This window comes from Corythoichthys intestinalis, chromosome 16 (genome assembly GCF_030265065.1).
Source record: "Corythoichthys intestinalis isolate RoL2023-P3 chromosome 16, ASM3026506v1, whole genome shotgun sequence".
Lineage (NCBI taxonomy): Eukaryota > Metazoa > Chordata > Actinopteri > Syngnathiformes > Syngnathidae > Corythoichthys > Corythoichthys intestinalis.
The window spans coordinates 23755216-23779371 of record NC_080410.1 but is presented as its reverse complement, the minus strand read 5'-3'; the positions used below and the strand labels follow the sequence as shown (position 1 = coordinate 23779371).

The following is a 24156-nucleotide window of genomic DNA, read 5'->3' as shown; positions in this document are numbered from 1 at the left end:
TTTTTAGCACGACCTGGCACCTGCTCACAGTTCCAAAACCACTGATAAATGGTTTACTGACCATGGCATTACTGTGCTCAATTGGCCTGCCAACTCTCCTGACCTGAACCCCTTAGAGAATCTGTGGGATATTGTGAAGAGGAAGTTGACAGACACCAGACCCAACACTGTGGATGAGCTTAAGGCCGCTATCAAAGCATCCTGGGCCTCCATAACACCTCAGCAGTGCCACAGGCCGATTGCCTCCATGCCATGCCACATTGAAGCAATCATTTCTGCAAAAGGATTCCCGACCAAGTATTGACTGCATAGCTGATATAATTAATTGAAGGTTGACTTTTTTTGTCATTCATTCATTCATTCATTCATTCATTCATTCATTCATTCATTCATTCATTCATTCATTCATTCATTTTCCATGCTGCTTTTCCTCCTTTCCTACTTTTTTTGTATTTAAAAAAAATGGTATTGGTCAGATGAAAATAAATTTCTTGAGATAGGGATTTTTGGTTTTTCTTGACTATTTACCAAAATCATCAATAAAAGGCTTGAACTACTTCAGTTGTGTGTAATGAATCTAAAATATATGAAAGTCTAATGTTTATCAGTACATTACAGAAAATAATGAACTTTATCACAATATGCTATTTTTTTGAGAAGGACTAGTATAATACAAATATCCACTCAAGATTTTACTTTATTAAAACAAATAGAAATGAACATTTAAAAGCAAATAATGAAAATGTCATCTAAACAAAAACACAAATCCTAACAAATGATAACAGTACCCAAAATTGTATTTAACAACAAAAAGTTAGCATCAAATAAATGACAGCACTTACTGTTTTCGTTCCTATTTAAATTAATAGTAAAATTACTCAATTCTTGAAAATTACTACCAATTATCAAATTAAATAAAGAATACTAACGGTGCCCAAATACAGCCGTACCTCTACTTATGAAATTAAGTGGAAGTAGTTTCTTAAATTGAAAATTTTAAAAAGTCACCCAAAACTCACACATAAATATTTTATAATGCATAAAAATGCATCAAAACATGTTAAAAAATACATGTTGCAATTAGATTATTGCACAATAAACATAAAATCTGAATTGTGGATAATGTGAAAAACCAAGAATAGAATAAAAGATAATAATAAAGTAAAAGAATAAAAGTACACTCATGTAAAGCTGTCGGAACACGAGGGGCGAAAGAAGAGGACAATGGGATACACGCATATAATAATGGTAGAGATCCCTGTTAGCTAATTGGATGCCGGGGATGCTAGGCAATAGACAATGGCAGAGCAGCTATAAGTATGTTACGGTCAGTAAACTCCAATATATTTTCCTATTGAGGCGTGTCTTAACTTGAAAATTATGTACAGTGGGGAGAACAAGTATTTGATACACGGCAGATTTTGCTGGTTTTCCCACTTGTAAAGCATGTAGAGGTCTGTAATTTGTATCATAAGTTCTCTTCAACTGTGAGGGACGGAATCTAATACAAAAATCCAGAAAATCACGTTGTATGATTTTTAAATAATCAATTTGCATTTCATTGCATGAAATAAGAATTTGATACATTACAAAAATCGAACTTAATATTTGGTACAGAAACCTTTGTTTGTTATTTATTACAGATACCAAACGTTTCCTGCAGTCCTTGACAAGGTTTGCACACACTGCAGCAGTGATTTTGGCCCACTCCTTCATGCAGATCTTCTCCAGAGCCTTCAGGTTTCGGGGCTGCTGCCAGGCAACACACACTTTCAGCTCCCTCCATAGATTTTCTATCGGGTTCAGATCTGGTGACTGGCTAGGCCACTCCAGGACGTTAAGATGCTTCTTACGGAGCCACTCTTTAGTTGCCTTGGCTGTGTGCTTTGGGCCGTTGTCATGCTGGACGACCCAGCCACGACCCATCTTCAGGGCTCTCACTGAAGGAAGGAGGTTGTCAGCCAAGATCTGGCGATACATAGCCCCATCCATCCTCCCCTCAATACGGTGCAGTCGTCCTGTTCCCTTGGCAGAGAAACAGCCCCCAAAAATGATGTTTCCGCCTTCATGTTTCACGGTTGGGATGGTGTTCTTGGGGTTGTACTCATCCTCTTTTTCCTCCAAACACGATGAGCCGAGTTTAGACCAAAAAGTTCAATTTTGGTCTCATCCGACCACATGACCTTCTCCCATTGCTCTTCTGGATCATCCAGATGGTCAGTGGCAAACTTCAGACGTGTCTGGACATGCACTGGCTTCAGCAGCGGGACCTTGCGTGCGCTGTAGGATTTTAATCCATGACGGTGTAATGTGTTTCCGATGGTTTTCTTCGAGACTGTGGTTCCAGCTCTCTTCAGGTCATTGACCAAGTCCTGCCGTGTAGTTCTGGGCTGATCCCTCACCTTCCTCATGATCAGTGATGCCCCACGAGGTGAGATCTTGGATGGAGCCCCAGAACGAGGCAGATTGACTGTCAACTTGAACTTCCATTTTCTAATAATCGCTCCAACAGTTATTACCTTCTCACCAAGCTGCTTGCTTATTTTCCTGTAGCCCATCCCAGCCTTGTGCAGGTCTATTATTTTATCCCTGATGTCCTTACACAGCTCTTTGGTCTTGGCCATTGTGGAGAGGTTGGAGTTTGGTTGTTTGAGCATGTGAACAGGTGTCTTATATACAGGTAACAAGTTCAAACAGGTGCAGTTACTTCCGGTAATGAGTGGAGAACAGGAGGGGTTCTTAAAAAAGAACTAAGAGCTGAAATATTTACTAGTTGGTAATGTATCAAATACTTATTTCATGCAGTTAAATACAAATTTATTATTTAAAAATTATACAATGTGATTGTCTGGATTTTTGTACTAGATTCCGTCCCTCACAGTTCAAGAGAACTTATGATACAAATTACAGACCTCTACATGGCTTGCAAGTGGGAAAACCAGCAAAATCGGCAGTGTATCAAATACTTGTTCTCCCCACTGTATATAGAGACGTTCTCAACTAGAGGTACCATTGTATTATTTTTGTTTTGAACCAACTCAATAACAACAGTACTTGACTTTGATTTGACTTGATTTTTGTTTTATATCAACTAAATAACTACGGTACTTGACTTATGAAAACACTGAAATCAAATAAAAAATTAACCTTATATAAATACAAAATATTTAATCCTTTTTAAAAACATCATTATAAAAAAATTGAACCAGAAAAAAACTTCATTCAGTTTATTCTACAAACAATATTGTGGCTGTCTTTATAATGGGGAAAAATACATTAAAAAAAAAAACCTTCCTCTAAAATAAATGTATGCTTCACATTACTGATATTAACCCCATCCACCCTTATTGTAACAGAAAAAAAAGAGTAAATATTACAACATAGCAAATGAATTCATTTAGTTGAAAGACAATGGCGCGTAGACATTTAAAAAAAAAAAACTAACAAAAAAAAAATAAATAAATAAATCTGAATTTTATTACAGTATAATGGATCACACGTACCACATCTGCTCTGCGACCCTCCTCCTCATCCTCTCGACTCAGGAGGTCCAATAGTCTGTCCCGTACCACCTATAGAACAAAAGAGTCTTGGAAAGTCACAAAATCACAGGAATTTTTAAATCAAGATTTTTCGGGAGCTTGTGACTGACCTCGTAGGCGTAGTCAAAGAGCTCCAGGATGGTAAGGATGCTGGCTCCGATGAAAAGCCCCATCTGGCCACCAATGTCACCTGTACGGGATAAAATGTGGCACCACATTATAACTTTAAGTCATGTCTTCAAAATTTTAACAATACTATTACAATACTCTTACTGCATTTTGTTTAGCCAAATCTCTAAATATACTGTATGTAGTCTTCTGGTTACTTTTATTATTATTACCTAGCAGGCCAGCCACCTCGTAGGCTTTCTTCTGCTCAATGGTCTCATAGTTGAGAGCCTCGAAAAATACGTCCAAAACCAATATGTTGTCTCTGTGAAAAACAAAAATAAGATAGCAATGAGATCAACTGTATTGTCTGTCGTGGCCAAAACGTGGTAGGGTGCGGCGCAATGTGAAACTCTCGACGTACGCGATGTATTTTTCCGACTTGTTGAACTTCTTCTGCAGGTACCGTGCCGAGGTCTTGCTGGGGATCTTGACCATGGACAGCTCCTTGTTGTAGCGTGTCACGTTGCATGGCGTGCGACACATGCAGCCGCTGCTCTCTGCTGCAGACAACTTGGCTGATGATGATGATGATGATGATGATGAAGGGGTGGTGATGGTGGAGGGCACAGAATAGGATGTGATCTCACTGTAAATATGTTTATAAAATATTACATTCTCTGTTCAGTGTGACTTTTTAACTCATGTGCAGTTTTGGATTTGATATTTATAGCTGTCAATGGTAGCGAATGAACTAGTTTTAATGACGATAAAATGTGCTTTGTCCAATTAAACCGTTAGACCGTTTAAACATCTACCAAAGAACTAACCAAACGAAAACCTTTTGTCAAACAACCAATCACACACCTCAGCTTCCTTACTGACCAAATTCAACCTAGGCTTTTTTCCCCCAAACCTTTGACCAATCAACTGATATACAGTGGGACAAATAAGTATTTAGTCAACCACCAATTGTGCAAGTTCTCCTACTTGAAAAGATTAGAGAGGCCTGTAATTGTCAACATGGGTAAACCTCAACCATGAGAGACATAATGTGGGAAAAAAAACAAAATCACATTGTTTGATTTTTAAAGAATCTATTTCCAAATTAGAGTGGAAAATAAGTAAATAAGTTGGTCACCTACAAACAAGCGAGATTTCTGGCTGTCAAAGAGGTCTAACTTCTTCTAACGAGGTCTAACAAGGCTCCACTCGTTACGTGTATTAATGGCACCTCTTTTAACTCATTATCGGTATAAAAGACACCTGTCCACAACCTCTGTCAGTCACACTCCAAAGTCCACTATGGCCAAGACCAATGAGCTGTCAAAGGACACCCGAGACAAAATTGTAGACTTGCACCGGGCTGGGAAGACTGAATTTGCAATAGCTAAAACGCTTGGTGTAAAGAAATCAACTGTGGGAGCAATTATTAGAAAATGGAAGACATACAAGACCACTGATAATCTCCCTCGATCTGGGGCTCCATGCAAGATCTCATCCTGTGGCGTCAAAATGATAACAAGAACGGTGAGCAAAAATCCCAGAACCACACGGGGGGACCTAGAGAATGACCTACAGAGAGCTGGGACCACAGTAACAAAGGCTACTATCAGTAACACAATGCGCCGCCAGGGACTCAAATCCTGCACTGCCAGATGTGTCCCCCTGCTGAAGCCAGTACACGTCCAGGCCCGTCTGCGGTTCGCTAGAGAGCATTGAGGTTTACCCATGTTGACAATTACAGGCCTCTCTAATATTTTCAAGTGGGAGAACTTGCACAATTAGTGGTTGACTAAACACTTATTTGCCCCACTGTAATAAACTACCCAACAGTCTTTACGAACATTCCTTCTCCTACGCTACTAATCAACCATCCAACCATTTGTTTTGTGCTACTTGAACGAACTAATAAACCATTGACCCATTTCTCTTTTAACTTTTAAATAACCTACAAGTGAGCCAGCAAGACTACTGACCAACCAACCAACAAAGAGTATAAGTACTATTAACCGACCGGCCAGGCAACCAACCATAAATTTAATTTTGGACCACCCACTAACTAACTATTCCATTCCAAAGCAGCTAAAATCCTGAATCCACCCACTGACCAAGCATCTTTATAACCAACAGACTGAAATATTTCGCGCTTCCACTGACCATTCAACTGAAAATTCAGAACACCTAACAGACCAACCAACCAACCAACCATGATTTTTCACACATAAACTAACAAATTAACCGAACCACCCACCTGCCAACATACTAAAAATTTATTCCCATCAACAAACAATCTATCTACCGGTAACCAACTAACCGAGCTATCAAGATCCAACCGGGCCTAGCAACCAAACTAACAAATTAACCCACAAACCTGGCAACAAAAACCTACCAAAATCTTCCACCTAACTAACCACCCACCTGCCAACATAATAAAACTTTATTCCCATCAACAAACAATCTATCTACCGGTAACCAACTAACCCAACTATCAACATCCAACCGGGCCTAGCAACCAGACAATCAACGTACTTAAGAAAACCTTCCACCCACCCCCAACCGAAGCCAAATCATCTATGGCAGAGCAGTGAAGCCGAAAAGTAGACCCATCACTCCCAAAACTGGATCAGTCATGATTAATACGCTGAGACCCGACCCGTGTAATAATATGACATAATGCTCATTTAAAAAGACTGTCACATCGGTTCCTCATTTCTGCGCTAATAATGCAACTTGTCTGCGTTAAAAACCATCAAAGTTTTCTCTAAAACTTTCAAGTTTGTAGCAGAAATGCGCAATGAGTCGTACGAAGCTTAATCTCCTCTGACAACTTGGAGACAGGTGCAGTCTTTCTTGTAAAATTATTATTCAAAGGAGTGAAAAAAACAAAGTTTGCAGTCAGAAAAATTCTGACAAATTGGCACTGACTGGGCCTGATTTGCATGTTGTGATCCAGGTGTCAAAACCTAGGCCCAATTACAAGTGAAGACGAGCCTGCATACAATCCTCTAGTTCGCTATTGACACTCGTGGCGTGAAAGTTTGCACTCAGGAAAAGTTTGCCCTTCGGGTGCATTTTTTATGTACATAAATTGATTTACAGTGTGGCAAATAAGTATTTAGTCAACCACTAATCGTGCAAGTTCTCCCACTTGAAAATATTAGCGAGGCCTGTAATTGCCAACATGGGTAAACCTCAACCATCAGAGACAATGTGGGAAAATCCCCCAGAAAATCACATTGTTTGATTTTTAAAGAATTTATTTGCAAATCATGGTGGAAAATACTGTAAGTATTTGGTCAATACCAAAAGTTCATCTCAATACTTCGTTATGTTCCCTTTGTTGGCTATAATGGAGACCAAACATTTTCTGTAACTCTTCTCAAGCTTTTCACACACTGTTGCTGGTATTTTGGCCCATTCCTCTATGCAGATCTCCTCTAGAGCAGTGATGTTTTGGGGCTGTCGTTGGGCAACACGGACTTTCAACTCCCTCCACAGATTTTCTATGGGGTTGAGATCTGGAGACTGGCTAGGCCACTTCAGGACCTTGAAATGCTTCTTACGAAGCCAATCCTTTGTTGCCCTGGCTGTGTGTTTGGGATCATTGTCATGCTGAAAGACCCAGCCACGTCTCCTCTGAAATGCCCTTGCTGATGGAAGGAGATTTTCACTCAAAATCTCTAGATACATGGCCCCATTCATTCTTTCCTTTACACAGATCAGTCGTCCTGGTCCTTTTGCAGAAAAACAGCCCCAAAGCATGATGTTTCCACCCCCATGCTTCACGGTGGGTATGGTGTTCTTCGGATGCAATTCAGTATTCTTTCTCCTCCAAACACGAGAACCTGTGTTTCTACCAAAAAGTTCTATTTTGGTGTCATCTGACCATAACACATTCTTCCAGTCCTCTTCTGGATCATCCAAATGCTCTCTAGCGAACCACAGACGGGCCTGGACGTGTACTGGCTTCAGCAGGGGGACACGTCTGGCAGTGCAGGATTTGAGTCCCTGGCGGCGCATTGTGTTACTGATGGCAGCCTTTGTTACTGTGTTCCCAGCTCTCTGTAGGTCATTCACTAGGTCCCCTGAGTGGTTCTGGGATTTTTCCTCACCGTTCTTGTTATCATTTTGACGCCACGGGGTGAGATCTTGCACGGAGCCCCAGATCGAGGGAGATTATCAGTGATCTTGTATGTCTTCCATTTTCTAATAATTGCTCCCACAGTTGATTTCTTTACACCAAGCGTTTTACCTATTGCAGATTCACTTTTCTCAGCCTGGTGCAAGTCTACAATTTTGTCTCTGGTGTCCTTCGACAGCTCTTTGGTCTTGGCCATAGTGGAGTTTGGAGTGTGACTGACTGAGGTTGTGGACAGGTGTCTTTTATATCGATAATGAGTTAAAACAGGTGCCATTAATACAGGGAACGAGTAGAGCCTCGTTAGACCTCGTTAGAAAAAGTTAGACCTCTTTGACAGCCAGAAATCTTGCTTGTTTGTAGGTGACCAAATACTTATTTTCCACTCTAATTTGGAAATAAAATATTTAAAAATCAGACAATGTAATTTTTTTTCCACATCCTGTCTCTCATAGTTGAGGTTTACCCATGTTGACAATTACAGGGCTCTCTGATCTTTTCAAGTAGGAGAACTTGCACGATTGGTGGTTGACTAAATACTTATTTGCCCCACTGTACCTGGGACAACCAGCCAACAGTTTCCCCTTTTTTAATTGTTATTATATTCAGTGATATTAGTGGTAAAGATACATGCCGCTTTTCACAAACAAATAAGGTTAACTCCCCCCACGGTGTCCACAGGTAAATATAATAAGCTAGCGATAGGACCACTATGTTCATAGGTAGCATAGGTGTGTAAAAATGTATCTCTTGTTGCTGCTTGTTCTTCCCCTCTTTTGTCTGCTTATTTCCTTTCTGTCCCTCCATAAACCCTTCATGCTCGCCACTTTCTCCTGATAAATAAAGCATAATGAACAACAACAATGGGAGTATATCAAACTCCTACGTGATACATTAAAACTGTTCAAGCCATAACAACACTCAGATTCCTATTCTTTGTGTCTAAGCAGCTGGAGAGCACATGTCAAAAAAAAAAAAAAAAAGAAGGTTAACTCCCGCTAACTAATGAGCGCTAAAGATGATTCAGTGATTTCGTGGACGATTCATTATTATTATTATTTTGAAACTTCACTCGCCATAGTTATGACCCCCCAACCCCCAGTGGCGTGGGAAGAGGGGTGCTGAGGGTGCCTCAGCACCATCTTAAGTTGGGGGAAAAAGTGTTTTGGTACATTCTTTTTTTTCCTGTTAAAAATAATATAAATTAAACATTGAAGCAACAAAGTATTTAACTTTGGGGATTAAATATATATGTTGAAAACGTTTTTTTTTTGGTTTTGTTTTGTTAATAACACCACCGGAAACCTTGCCTGTTACCGGGTAACTATGAATAAGGCGCTATTGGATTGGAAAAGTAAACTGATAACATGGCATTAACATGGGCCAAAACCGAATGAGCTATTTTTTTTATTTACATATACAGCAAAATTTTCTAAAATTCAATTTGGGGTTAAAAATGAATATGATTGTCCTTTGGTGTCTTGAAATAGGTAAGACATGCTTGCATTGTAGCCATATTAATGATTGTCGTTGCTGTTGAGCTGCCGCCGTGTAGAGCGCTGTTGGATATTCGTGTGCAATTTATTTTAGTGTTGTGAAAAGAGGGGCGTTAAACCGAGGCTAATTGGGCCTCTTAGTTTTCAAATGTGTTTGTGTGTCATTGCACCGTCTAGCTGTGGGGAATTGCATTATAATACACGAGCGCCAATACAATTTCAAATACAAAACTCCAACACACACTGTAGGTGAAATAGTAAGCTGTCTTTGTAGTAGCCTAGTAGTAGTACGTAAACTATCCAGCATGCGTGTGTACTGCCATTGTGCATGCCTTGTATGAAAACCGCAAGCATGAAAAATTTGGACCGAAACAGTTCTTATTGAATGGGAAAACCTAAAAAATGATCCTCAGACCCACTGCTGTGAGTAACTTCCAGCACCCCTGACACCACCACCTGAGAAGCAATTTTAGCTAATAAGATGCCAAAAGAATGTCACGTCGAAAAAAAAAAGTGAAAATTGCTAATGCTTTGAATTATTTTAAATCAGTTAAAGGTCAAAACTAAAGATTTTGGTAATGACAGAAAAGGAAAACTAATCCATCAGTTAATTAACTACTCAAGCATCACTCACACTTCCGTGATCTTCCCGTTTCCATGGCCACTGAATGTGATTCATTAGCCTCACATTACCTAAGAGCAACAAGGTTTCACCACCAGGCTGCCTCTTATTGGTCACAGCTCACATTGTGACTCTGAACATGATGTAAGCAGTGAAACCAATTAAGATGAAGACACGATACAAAACAGTCTCATCCCTCACATGAATAATAAAGACCACAATTTAATTTAAAAACAACATTAAAACCAACAAACAAGATCAACATCTTTCTTCTGCTTAAATAACACAAGTAAACGGATATCTTGGCGATAAAGACTTGAAGTTAGGGACTTCATCACAAAGCACTAATTAGTTAATTATAAGTACTGCCTTCACTAAAGGACTACTGTAATTTCCCGAATATAACGCGCACTTTTTTTCCCAAAATCAACTCGTAAACTCATGGTGCGCATTATAAACGGGTACATGGATGGAGACAGAAATATATATGTATTACATATATATATAAACCGATTTTTTTTTCATTGACACGGCCACGTTGTGTTGAAGAAACGTATGCGCCGACCCGTTGCCGACCATTACGGTACGTGACGTCACCGTTTTGTTTCGGTAATACTTCACTCTAATCGGCCGAATGATTTCGTCTGTGTTAAATTCTGCTTTTTTCACTCTTCATAAAGCACAGAATTTAGTTTCTTGAACTCATTTGAGTCGACGTTTATTGCAGCTCCGCAATTCGGACCATAACAAATGTAAGGACACACACTTCCTGTGTCCGTCAACTATATCGGTCCCTCGGGAAACTCAAACCCAAATAACAATAATTCCTTTTGTCACTGTCGTGTTGACAGCTATGAGCTCTCACGGATTTCCGACTTACGTTCTCACTTTCATTTTACCGTATCAATCCATGGAAGAAACATTTATTCATCATGAGGAAACGAGCAAGTTATACAGCAGCCTTTAAAAGAAAAGTCACATCTGTTTTGTTTTCTCCTAGATTCTGGTAAGTTGGAGAAGTTGTCAAATCATATTATTACCGTAAATATTGTCAGTTTACGGTAATGTTTTGAACTACCAATGTGCTATGCTTGTGCTGTGTTTCACCAGTCAGTAAAATGACATCTCTGTATCTGTACACAAGTTCTGTTTTCTTCTAAAATTAGGGTGCGCGTTATAAACGGGTACAATAATTTTCCCTAGATTTTACAAGTAAATTTGGGGTGCGCATTATACACGGGTGCGCCTTATATTCGGGAAATTACGGTAGATTGATTTGACAATTTGACTATCAAGACAAGTCAGTGTAAGGACTTGACTAAGTGGTGTTATAAAATGATCCAAGGTAAAAATACTTAATGTCAGTACAATAAAGTCCAATGACTGTTTTTTCATTACCATTATTTCAGTCTTTACACATTCTTTTGGTAAAACTGCAAAAAAAAGACCCGACACCATTACGTGTGACTCACCAAGGGCGGGCTCAGCGCAGTCTTTGTACTGCTCCGGGGTGCAGTAGGGAGCATCGCCTGCCAGGAAGACCACACTGAGTCAAAATGTAGCTCCTTGTTTGTGCAGAGCGTTCCATTTTGTAGGGGCCTACCAGGCATGTGCACCATCCTGCAGTTGCAGTTTTCCACGATGTAGCGTGTCTCACAGTCGATCCGACAGGCAGTCACGCTGTACACTTGAAAGAAGCCTGACTCCAGAGCCTTAGACTCGCACTCACCCCAGGGGGGAGGCAGAAAGGTGAGCTACAAGGGAGGAGGAAGATAAAAAAAAATATTATACACGGCTGACTCCAAGAAATCACAAGGCCATTGTAAAAGATGGAATTCAATCAAAAATGATTTAATAAATAAAATGTGCTCATCCACAGGAGTATTAGTGATGCTGTTCTAACTGGAAAAATGCTAGCAACAGTTTAAAAATATTACCCTAAGTGGTAGACATTAAAGCAACACTAGGTAACTTTTCAACCTTTAAAAAATATTTTCATAACGTCTGTGATAATATGTCGACTGACACCTAGTTGAATGACACCTCTTTTATATGTTGAGGGGGTCGGTATCAGTTTGACCGGCACTAATTAACTTTGAGGAGGGTGGCAGGAACTCTGCCGCACAAAAAAAAAACCAACTACAAATCTGCTGACTGCTTTACGGGATATGTCACTTCCCCATTTCCCCAATCAATATAAAGACGAAAGTCAATGCGAATGCTTTTGCGCAAATTCTGCAAAGACGGCAGAGCAACAAAAAAGACAAAAAGTTTTGTCTGAGGAGGGATAAAAGGCAGGCTACCAGGATAAAGAGAATAAACATTGGCCCGGCTTTCACTGGTTGGCGTGACTACCCCCCCAAACCCCCCGGTGACGAGTTCGGGTGGGGTGGGGTTGGCCACACCAAGCCACACGGTTATTCCCTTATTACTATTTAGCCTTCACACAGCCGCTGGAAACAGAAATATTGTTTAATCTATCTGCAGGCAACCGGGAGATTGATTGATTTTACGACACTGCGGGTGTGAGCTGGTCCTCATGCAAAACACAGCGCTGTTCCTCATGGGTAATGCAGTCTTCCTTAAGGCAAAACACTACCGCTTTTGTCCACCTGCGTCGCTAAAATCGACCAAAACTGAAAGTTACCAAGTGTTGCTTTAAAGTGCATATGACACAAGAAGGAATGTTTATTTCATATTACATGCGATATGTTAAGCTCCTGAATGAAACGGACTGCTTGGATGTGTGCGGAAGTGATTGATATATTTATTAATTTTTTTGAATCCCGTGCTACGAAAGTGAGACTTCCGGTCCAAGTCTTGGATTGACGAAGAAGGCGGATATGACATCAAACGGTTACATCATCATCAGGCATCATATTGTATGCAAAAGGACTGCATATTCAGCTGATTTTACATATTAGTTTGTTTATTTTTTGCATAACGCCAGCCCAACGTACTACAGGCTTTTGTTGCTACACCAGGGAGAGTGGTGTGAGCCTTTTTGGGCTTGCTAAAGATCCTGTTCACAGTGAAGAATGGGCAAAACAAGTCAGACACTCAAGGGACTATTGGACAGATGAGGAAGTGAGATAAGTGTTTTAGTGTATATTATGTCAAATACCGTATTGGCCTGAATATAGACTGTTTTTTGCATTGAAATAACACTGAAAAAGAGGGGGTTGTCTTATATTCGCGGTTTAGACATTATACCCATTCATGACGTCAGATATCATTGAAGCGATGTTGTCATGACAGATCTCAGCTACTCTCCCCATTCACGACGCTAGATGGCGCCAGATGTCATTGAAGCGATGTTCTGTCATGACAGATCTCAGCTACTCTTTTTAGTTTAACCAGTTTGCATTATTTAATTGCAATTTTTTACCTTGATTGCACTTTAGTTTACATATTTAAATGTTCAGATATTAATATTTGAATGAGGCAAAATAACATTCTTTTTCTCTCAAATATATTGTTACAATCATTTGTTTCGGATGTACTGTAATTATTTTCTGTATAAAAATTAATTTGGTGTTCAAAAAGTCTTTTTTTTCAAATTTCAAAGTTTTGAAAAAGAGGGGGTCGTCTTATAATCAGGGCCGTCTTATATTCGGGCCAATACGGTACTTCGATCATGGCATGTTTTGATAAGGCTTGCATTTTGCGGGTGCCAATGCTCCCTGTCCACCGAGAAGGCAGGAGTGGCCGCCTTCCTCGGCCAACAACTGGTGGCTTGTCGCACACCACGGTCTCCGGCAGATGAGCGCCCGTGCTTGGGCAGCCACACAATCTCGTCTCCGGTTATCGATTGTGTCGAGACTTCCACCCCTCTCACCCCACCTTGCGTGCCTGCCTGGAGAGCGTTATACTCAGCTTGGGCTCGGGCAGCTACGTGCTCTGACATTGGCTGGTTTGTCTACCGAGAATGTGCCATTTTTGGCGTTCAGTCCCTCGCTGCGTCCACGGTGACGAGCAGTCACGTCCCGCTGGACCCAGGGCAATGTCAGCGGGTGTCCGGCGGGACTGCCCGCCAGGGCCGAAGCAGAGGAACGACGAGCCGAAACTTGCTTGCCGCCAGGGGCTGGCCAATCGGTGAAGGCAATCACCCCCACCGCCATGTGTGACATGAGTCAGGGTAGTTTTGTGTGATTTTTCGTGTTCGAAAGGCGAGAAAGAGACTTGGAGGAGTCGCTCGGTTCGGGTTAGCATGTAGCCTAGCTCTCACACTCCTCTTTTGTTTACGCTCTTTCCTCTGTTTTAGAGTCCCCGCAGGGAAATGACAAGAGCCGGACTAACTCCGGTGGCATAAAATACCGTTCGGGAGGTTTTAAGAAGTAGGCAGTTTTCACCATTATGCAGTAATTTAGCCCTGTTGTAATGAATAATGCATTTTTATATTTCATATTCCATTTAGGACAAGACTGTTATTTGTTATGACCGTACAATTTATTTAGCATTCAGGGAAAAATATACTTAGAATATACAAAGAATGTCCTGAAAAAATATTGAGAGATAAAAACAACAATGACATTTTGCAGTCTCCTGTAGTCATCACCCTTATTTTTGTTGTCTCTATTGCCTTTTTCTCATTCTGAATCTTCCTACTCCTCTAAATATGACTCAAACATGTATGGCTGTATGCCACAGGCTTTCTCTGGATCGACAATATCACAATCGCTTGAAGGGATCCTCGATCTTAAAGACATGTAGGCTCTAATAAACCACAATTGTTTTCTTGTACTAAAATATGTTGTTAGAAACACATAAAATGTTAAATCAATGGCAATATTTTATAATATTTAGTACATATTTCGACCAATAGTTGGCGCCATGTTTTGCGGGCTCGGAGTGATGACGTAAATGGGACGTTTCTAGTTGTGTAGTGTGTACAACAATTGTGTATTGCTGCCAAAATTTGCGAAGTAAAATGCCACAATGTGCTGCTTTTGGATGCAATTTCCAGTCAAATGGAAACAAGGGGAGTGACGTGAGTCTCCACAGATTTCCTGTTGACAAGAAGAGGAAAAAGGTTTGGGAAAATGCCTGCAGACTGGCAAAACTTCCCAAAGACCCAAGGCTTTGTTCTCGCCATTTTTCTCCTACTGCGTTCGAGGCTTTTAGTCGACGACAACTTATGAAAGAGCTCACCGGAGCGGCTGTATATAAGCGCAGACTAAAACCAAATGCTGTTCCAACTATTTTCCCTCACAACAAGCCTCAACGTGCTCGGATATCGAGTGAAATGCGTGCAATAAAGCGCCAAAGACAAGACACTTTGGAGGCTCTCTTAATCAGGCAAGCCGCTCCTCTTGCTACAGCTGTAGACGAACCTTCGGGCGTACAGCTAGTCACAGAGGAAGCTAATAATTCACTTCTACTGTCAGTTCATCAGGCAGTAAGCATGTCTGTTCAGTATTCAACTAATAAGAGTGATGTTGCTACTCAAACTGATCCAAACACGTCCGATGCAATGGTACAATGGCCAGCTGATGCGCGCCGAGCACTTAATATGGACCACCTTTACGTAGCTAAACATGAGTTGGATGTACAACACTGGACACTGGATCCCGGTATTTATTCCTGTCAGATGACGAATTTAATTAGGACAGTCAGCCACGACACAATTCCAATCCTGACTATCACACGTGTGCATTCATTGTTTTATTGCCTTCAGCGAGAATTTATAATGTCAATAATCATGAAAATAAAAATGCACGAATGACAAGGTTTATTCAAACTTTCTGCCTGTACTGTATGTAAAGCACACGGCAGCTCTGGATGCTAAAAATCTACATAATTATATTGGAATAAGTTTGATAACACAAAAGCTCACGTTGAAGATCTGCTCACAAAAACCGGAGTTCTTGACAGAATACACTCTCTCGCAGGGGCGGACTGGGACCAAAAAGCAGCCCTGGACTTTGACTCAGCCCACCCCACAAGAATCGCTGTATGAAGGGAAACACAGACCCTCTAGGGGGGATCCGGGGGCATGCCCCCCTGGGAATTTTTTTTTTTTTTTTTTTTTTTTTACATTTTATTGTAAAATGCAGCAATTTCGTGCACTTTGAGAGAAAAATGAAGCGGCTATGAAGAACTACACATTGCATTATTATACATATACAATATAGTTTATGATTTTCTTCACAGTATGTTAGCCATTTTCTATCGATACCATCTTTGCGTATGAATACTCTTTGTACAGTCAGGTGTTTTGTCTTCTGAGGGTGGTAAGTAAAAAATGTGTCTAGACTGTGACTGTCTGACTTGGGGCGCTCAAAGTACTGCAAGGCTGAACTGGAATTGAATTCATCTTCTACCCTAGCTCTATGATCAACCTGAATAAACAAATTAAGAATTTATTTTTTTAAAGCAAGTTTTATGTATCCAATTGATTATAATAACACCTATCCCCTTTGTCTATAAAATGACTTAATTGTTTATGCCATTATTAATCTTGCCACACAAATAATAAATTTCAATGAAAATACAATAAGCATTTCAAGACAAATCCTTCATTGGAAAGTATTAACCAGAAAACAAAACGATATATAAATGATTACAAATAATTTAGCTACCTAAACTTTGACTAAAACCATTCATTTCATTAATATTTTATATTTCTTCTGAATTAATATTGCTGATGCGTGTGCATTTTCTTAGGAGAGGGACAGTAGGACTAGCATACTGTAACTTGACACGATTTCAGACGGGTACATGGACTAGCTGGCACTAACCCTTTAATTGTCATTTATTTCATTTAAAATGTAGCTACCTGGTGGATAACAATTGCCAGTATACCGAGCAAGTAACCCTCTTCATCCCTACTTACTTGCTCTGCGCTTGTCTGGGGAACTTCCACCAGCTTATCATTACCCCCTCCCTCTTCTTTTCTCTCTCCCTGCACCGGCTGCACGTCAGAGCGGCTGCCGCTCCCACTCTCACCATCGCCGGGGGCTGGGCAGTTGTTACCCGACGTGGCCGTTGCAGCCAGACTGCTGCTTGCGAAAATATTTGTCAACTTATGACATTTTAATGCTTCGCTCTCAAGTTTCTTTAATTTTTTCTCCCTAACCTTCTCCGTGCCACCCTTATTTTCTTTTTTTTTTTTTGCCACCACCATCCATATAGTGCATTAACGCTCGTTGCTATTTTGCTTCTACAAGGAACCAATGAAGGCTAGTCTGTGCTTTCTTCGTTCTTCTATCAGATTGGCGGTGAACAGCCAGGCGCATTGCTGCCACCTGTCGGATTGGATGCGAACTGTAGATAATCAGAGGATAGGGGGGATAAAAACAGTGATGTTTAATGAATGGTGGCCGCCGGCCGTCCAGGGCACCGGCCGTTCTGTGATCCTCCAGAAGCCACAGATTAGCAGTCCGCCCCTGCTCTCTCGCTCAGTGGTCATTGAGACGTACTTGCCGTAAGTACATCGCCAGTTTTACCCAACTCTTGTCTCATCAGGTATTTCCTGCTCTGCATTTTGCTGCTGCTGCTCGTCTTGTGAACAACCGAAAGTGCTGTCCTGCTCTTCACTTTTCCGCTCTGGTTCAAATTGGAAGGGCAGAACCGACGACGTGTTGGGGTAGCTATCGAGTGGCACGCTGAGAGTTCGACAGCAGGCCCTGTGACGTCACCGCACTGCGACGTCAACAAGCATGGCGACCCATCAGTTAAAATAATTTAAAAAATTTTATTAAAATGAAAACATTAAGAGGGGTTTTAATATCAAATTATTATAACTCATACTAACATTTATTTTTTAAGAATTACATGTTTTTAACTCATTCACTCCCAGCCATTTTCACCGGAGCAATGGCCTTCGCTCCCCGGCCGTTTTACTGGATTTTGACTGATTTTGCAAGGCCCACAGAAAATTCTGTTCTATTGCTATATAGACCCCAATCACCAACGTCACACAATGACTTGTCGCTGTATTGTGTCGCCATATTGTCCGTCATTGTGTGTCCGTATTCTCAATGGTCTCAATTTATCTTGCAATTTATAGTGCAATCCATGGACGCCCCGGAGCTTTCAGACGCTGTAAACTCATTGGATGTGTTGCATAAAAGGCGTTATGTGGTACCAGCTAAATATTATTAAAAAAATAATGATGGCGGAAGAAATAAACATCTTGAACTGTATGTTGTCGGTGATTAGCCTCGCAATGATCTTAATTGTGGTTGTCAGCCCAAAACCCTCTAAATATATATTAAATGCATCTTACCAGGTATAAAATGACTACTACATAGTCTGTGGTGATCGTATGGTGCCAAGTTTTCTCGTCGAATTGCAGCAGTCCATCTCGCTCTCCTCTTCGGGTCTCTCGGAATACGGTAGAACTTCAAGTCCAACCGCCACACAAGCCTTCACCATTTTGATTATTAATGTTAACGAGCAGAAAAACAAGCCGCAATAGGAGGCATGTACGTAGCGGTAATGTGTAAACACAACGAGCTGACGGACAATATGGCGGCTCCAGTCAGGGGGGCGGAGTTGTGACGTCATGTGATTGGGGTCTATAAACATGGAACCCACCAAAAGAAAGATTAGACTCTCTTCTTTCAGCAGAAAAAAAGTAAGTTCATATCTTTTTCCATTCTTTACAAATCAGCATTAAAAAATAGCTTAGTTTGAGCAATTTTCCAATTTCAGATGATAAAACAGAGAAATTGAGCTTTTTGTGAAAGCATACATTTCAAACATAACTTTGACCATAACACAGTTATTTTTCGCTTATGTGACATCCCAATCTGAATAATGTTTTCGTTCTACAAAATAACAAACAACAAGACAAATAGAGCTTTTGATCGCAAAGTAACAATTTATTTACACATAACTAAATTTTTGAACTGTTGAACTATTTGCGCACATAACAACGAGGAAGACTCTTGGCTGCTCCTGGTTGAATGAGGTGGCTCCCAGTAATCTGATGACTCCGGATCAAGATCTGTCTCACTTTTTTCATCATCTTCATCGTTGGTTTCAACCTCGACTAAGGAGTAACGCAACGTGAGCTCCGCAGAACGCGTGTGGAACCTGACGCTGTTGGGGACGTCACCGTCTTTCTCATCAAGATAGATTATTTTTTAAATCATTCTTTGACTATGGTTTCGTTTTCTTTTCAAAACACTTCTCCAGCGTCGTTTGCCTTTTTTTTCTGATCGTTGTCCACATTTTTCTCAAATTCTCACGCATCTTCACAAGATCCCTCTAACTTCCTTTTCCTAACTATTTTTCTTCATGTCCTTTCTTGGCCCGAGATGAGTTCCTACCAAATGCGCTACTGACCTCCAGTGGCCAGTTTTATTGCTTTAAAATGGGTTATGAGCTTTGAGCATTGTATCTTAGATAGATCGGAACCTATAGATGCCTCTTGTATAAAAAAAAAATTTTTTAAAGCGCAAAAGACGTATAAATACGTTTTTGGGACACTGAAGCAATTACAAATAGAACGTATTTATACGTTTTTGGGAGCAAATGAGTTAAGATCGAGGATCCCTTTAAAACACTTCCCTCTCAGTGCTAAATCCTCTGAAATCGTTCGTTCTCTGACATCATCACCAAGATGGAGGCGCCAAAGTGCTATAATGACAGGAGGAGCTAAATGGCAGATTTACAGACGCATTTCTTGTCATCCGCGCTTTGCCAAATTGTTGTATATGATTGAACCGTCTCGAAATATGATTTTAATTCCAATATAAGATTTTTTTTGTCATATCATATGCACTTTAAATCTAATGTTTCAAATATGAGGTACTTATACTATCGTCCAATGAAAATCACGAGTCTCCAATTTTTGAGACTTTTCATTTAAAAAAAAAAAAAAAAATCACAACAGAGTGGAGCAACTACATGCCAATGTCAAAATTCAATAGTGAAGTTTGTTGTATGTCGTATTTCAATTTGTGAGCATAGTTTGTGAGTTGTCTTTTTTTTTAATTTTTTTAAAATTTTTTGCCCTCTTCCAATGTCAGGAGAAACTTTATTTAGCCGCTCCCTGGAATGTATAGACAAACATTATCATGGAGAGACCATACGTCCGAGTCAAGAACTTTTTTACTGTAAAATCTTATTTGGATGATAATAAAAAATGTTTCCAAGGTCTTGCACTTTAGCTAATGCAAAACTGGAAGCCAAAAGTGACGCAGCTTCTCGTAAGATAAACATGGAGGCACTGTGGAGTGAATAGATGCGTCAGCGTTTTTCTGAATGATATTTATGCAACATCACCTTTCCTATATTATATTTATGATTCACGGAGAGTGCTCCCAGAATGTGATAATGGTTGCACACAACACCGTGGATCGACCCTGTCAATGCTTTTTTGTACTTCATAAGAAACACTGATAGCTGGTCGTGCCAAACAATTCCTCAGTTGGAGAGACACTTGAACAAATCATTTCACCGGGTCCTACAAAGAGGGCAACGCTCCAACACACTGCAGTCTGAAAAACAACAAGAACAAGGGTCAACCAACACAGACTCTCTTTCCCAGATTGCTTCAGTTGTCTCAAAAATGTGTCTAGCACGAGGGAGCAACAAATACATTTTCTGGACGAGGCGAGATGGGCCGGTGCCAGGTGAAAGTGGGCCATTGCTGACTTGGGTTTAAAAGTGCGTCTGCGCTGTGCTATCAGCGCAGAGGAGTTAGAAGCCGTCCACTGTTCGGCTTCAAAAGCAGCCAAGTGTGTGGAATGTTGCTGATTGCTGTGCGAGGCTGTGACGGATGATAGGGAAGCAGCCAACCGAAAAAATGAATGCAAACATCCCCGACACATTCACAACGTGCTCCTCAGCAATTTTCAAATTACACCACATGACTATTAAACAGTTAACTGCTGCTGACCAAAAGAGCAGGACATAACTTCACACTTACGACTTCCATACTGTATTTTCGCAAAAACGTTTTGACTGCGACATGCCGTCCTGAATGCTGTGTGCATTCATGGGAGCAACACCGCCGATGGCTTCCAATTTCACTTGACATAAAATTCAGCACAGCAGTAATACTGTATTGTTAAATATGAGAGCCGTTCCACCGAACGCAGGTGAAGTTTTTAAAAAAATGATACGACTGCCTCTGGAGGGAATGTGTTTATCCATAATAATAAATATCTTTGAAATAATTTATGAATAAACTCACCTCAGAAACATTCACTTGAAGATTCAATATAAGATTTGAGAAAAGAGACAATACAATACCCACCAGTTGCCTGAATTTTTAGAAGCTTCCATTATATTATAAATTAGATGTTAAAAAGCAATAATTGGGTGGCAGTATGGTGAAGCCTTCTTCCTAACTGGGTGGCAGTATAGTGAAGCCTTCTTCCTATAAGATCAAAATGACGGTCACACTGCAAAAACACACCTCCATAAAACTAGTTCATTTGCCTTGTTTGAGTGTAAATCTACTAGAAGTAAGTGAAATTATCTGCCAGTGGTTCAAGTAAATTTTCCTCACAGATTCCTTGAAATAAGAGAAATAGTTCGGCTTTCATTAAGGTGAAAATAGGCTTAAAAGATCTCTTTCAATCAATAAATTATTATATTTGAATGAATGAAATGAATGAAATATTTATTGTCATCATCATCGGTATCATTGACATTGATTGACAATTACAAAATGTGACATGATTTGCCCGAAGGAACCGAACAAGACAAAGGCAGACGGGAGGAAGCATATGCTTATCAGTTTCCCGTCGCCCATACAACTAAAGAGGCACACTCAGACATGGTACATACATCAGACGGCCACAAACTGTACAATAACACAATCAACAATGTGGGTTTACAGAAACTCAGCATCCAGTCAAGCAGCTCGATTAATTTCAGGGCGTACAAGGTTATGGCTTTGTCATGTCCCTGACATTTTAGCATCTGTTTGCTGTGGGAACATTTTGTTGTGGCTATGTGTGTGGCAAAAGTGATTATGTGTTATCACAGCTGGAGTGAGTAGTGACTCAAAATGCTTTTCTTATAACTCTCTTAAGATACATTCCTAAGATGTACATGGTGGCAACAATTGGCGCCTACAAAGATCACTGTAACAGTTTCATCAGACATGACTGTATGAGGAAAATCAAACAACATGTTGTACAAATTTTATCCCAAGATTAATGTCTCCACAACAAAAAACATGCTTACTATTTGTTTTATACAGTATCTTTTCCATATACTCAGTAAGCTGGATATTTGAATCAGGAGCTCGGTAGACACAGCAGATAATTATGTTTTTACACTTGGGGATAAGGAGCTCAATTGTAGAGATGTTCCGATCGATTGCCGATCGATTGGGTCCGATCACGTCATTTTCAAAGTATCGGAATCGGTAAAAAAATATCGGCAATGCCTTTTTTTAATATATATACTGTATATTTTTTAATTAAATATTTTTCTAATTGTATTTAACGTTACAGACATAATATGTTACACTCATCCAGAGTCTTTAGTTTAGGCTTAAGGTAGGGTTATCAAATTTATCCCGATAACGGCGGTAATTAATTAAAAAAAAAAAGTATCACGTTACAATATTTAACACAATTAATGCATGCGCTGCACGACCCACTCACGCATTGTCGCGCTCAATCTGTAATGGCGCCGTTTTACCTATATAGAGACATAAAAGGCAGCATAAAAAGAGTAGAGTGATTTTTGGCAGCCTTTGGAGCCTTTTTTTAATTGGCTAAAGCCTTACAACCCCTCTCCCTACGATTAGAAATATCATGGGAAACAACGTGGGGAAGCAAGGTAGCAATTGATCTTTTTCTTAACACCTTACGTTATTTCCCAACGCAGAGAAGATATATGAATTGGTAGCACTACGCACAGTCATGGTTCCACTTCCCATCTTGCCTTTGGGCATGGCTACAGTATCATTTACTGAAAGCTCAGCAAATAAACTAGAAGGCAATATTTAGTCACAATATACAAATTCATAAGTCTTTCTATCCGTAGATCCCTCTCACAGAAAGAATGTTAATAATGTAAATGCCATCTTGAGGATTTATTGTCATAATAAACAAATACAGTACTTATGTACTTTATGTTGAATGTACAGTATATATTCGTACGAGTTTTATTCATTTTTTCTTAATGCATTGCCAAAATGTATATGATCGGGAAAAATTATCGGGAATGATCGGAATTGAATTGGGAGCAAAAAAGAAAAAGCAATCGGATCGGGAAATATCGGGATCGGCAGATACTAAAACTAAAACGATCGTGATCGGATCGAGAGCAAAAAAACATGATCGGAACATCCCTACTCAATTGTAATACATTCCAGGAGATTGTCAATCATAATTGCAACACCCCCTCATTTGTGCCATGCTATATACCGTGCTAATTAAAGTCAGACCCTTGGTTATCTTTAGTAGATAATCCTTAATGTGTTCAAAATTATTGTAGAGACTCCTGCCGTTGATAAGTTTCAGCTTACCATCCACATCCACGAGTTGTTATACTGGTCCGCTGTGTAGTATTTACAGTTATCCAGCTATTGCAGAAGTTGTGGTCCAGAAGTGTGGTTTCAGATGTCATCATTAATTTTCAAGTGAGGTCAGCTCGTCAAGACTCCTAACAGCTCTAATCTTCATATCTTGCATCTTGACAAGGATCCTGCAATCCGAGACCCAGGTGTTGGCTATTTTCCCAGCTTTCTTGAGTTGACGTGCTTTTCTTGATATTTCGGCATTTCGGCGAGTCAAGTTGTCATTCAAAAAAATCTTCGACCCTTTCAGGTGGCGGCGCTGGTTAAGCAGGGCAGTCTTGGTCTTGTGGTCTGCCAGCTTCATGAGCACCGTCGCCGGTCCTCTCCCCCCAGATGGGGGCAGAAAGCAGCGACGGATGTCCAGCGGTTCCATGTTTATTCCATACTCTTTCAGCTAAGCAATTGCCAGTTGTGCCACTGAATCACCTGGGCTAGGCGTCAGTTGTAATCCAGAAATGATGAGCTCATTTGCTCGTCGGCACTGGTCGAGATCATCAGCCAAAATTTCCAGCCTCTTGATGCGAACATCTCTCCCTTCGACCGCCTGCTTGAGTTTCTCGTTTTCAGCGCGGATTAACTGGAGCTCTCTGACGATTTCTTGATTCTGGTTTTGAATCAAGCCAGTCAAGGAGACCTCCAATTTCTGTATGGAGGATTTTATTTCATCCAAGTCTCCAGATTTCAAATTCTTTGGAGCCATACTGGGAGTCGAGCTTGTGGGCCCTGAGTTGGCCCTGAGCGCTTATCGGTTG

At 40.4% G+C, this 24156-nt stretch overlaps 1 protein-coding gene across 5 annotated transcripts in view; it reads right to left on the bottom strand.

Annotated features, from left to right (window-relative positions):
• asic2 (acid-sensing (proton-gated) ion channel 2) overlaps positions 1 to 24156 on the bottom strand; it is a 438649-nt gene that overhangs the window by 14014 nt on the left and 400479 nt on the right. For 4 of the 5 annotated variants that reach the window (XM_057860977.1, XM_057860978.1, XM_057860974.1 and 1 more), the window contains 6 exons: positions 11513 to 11663; positions 11382 to 11438; positions 4075 to 4228; positions 3884 to 3975; positions 3653 to 3732; positions 3504 to 3572 (listed from right to left, as the gene is read on the bottom strand). In XM_057860977.1, coding sequence (XP_057716960.1) covers positions 3504 to 3572; positions 3653 to 3732; positions 3884 to 3975; positions 4075 to 4228; positions 11382 to 11438; positions 11513 to 11663 — 603 coding nt within the window. The remainder of the gene's footprint in view (positions 1 to 3503; positions 3573 to 3652; positions 3733 to 3883; positions 3976 to 4074; positions 4229 to 11381; positions 11439 to 11512; positions 11664 to 24156) is intronic. The other variant, XM_057860975.1, reaches the window with a different exon arrangement.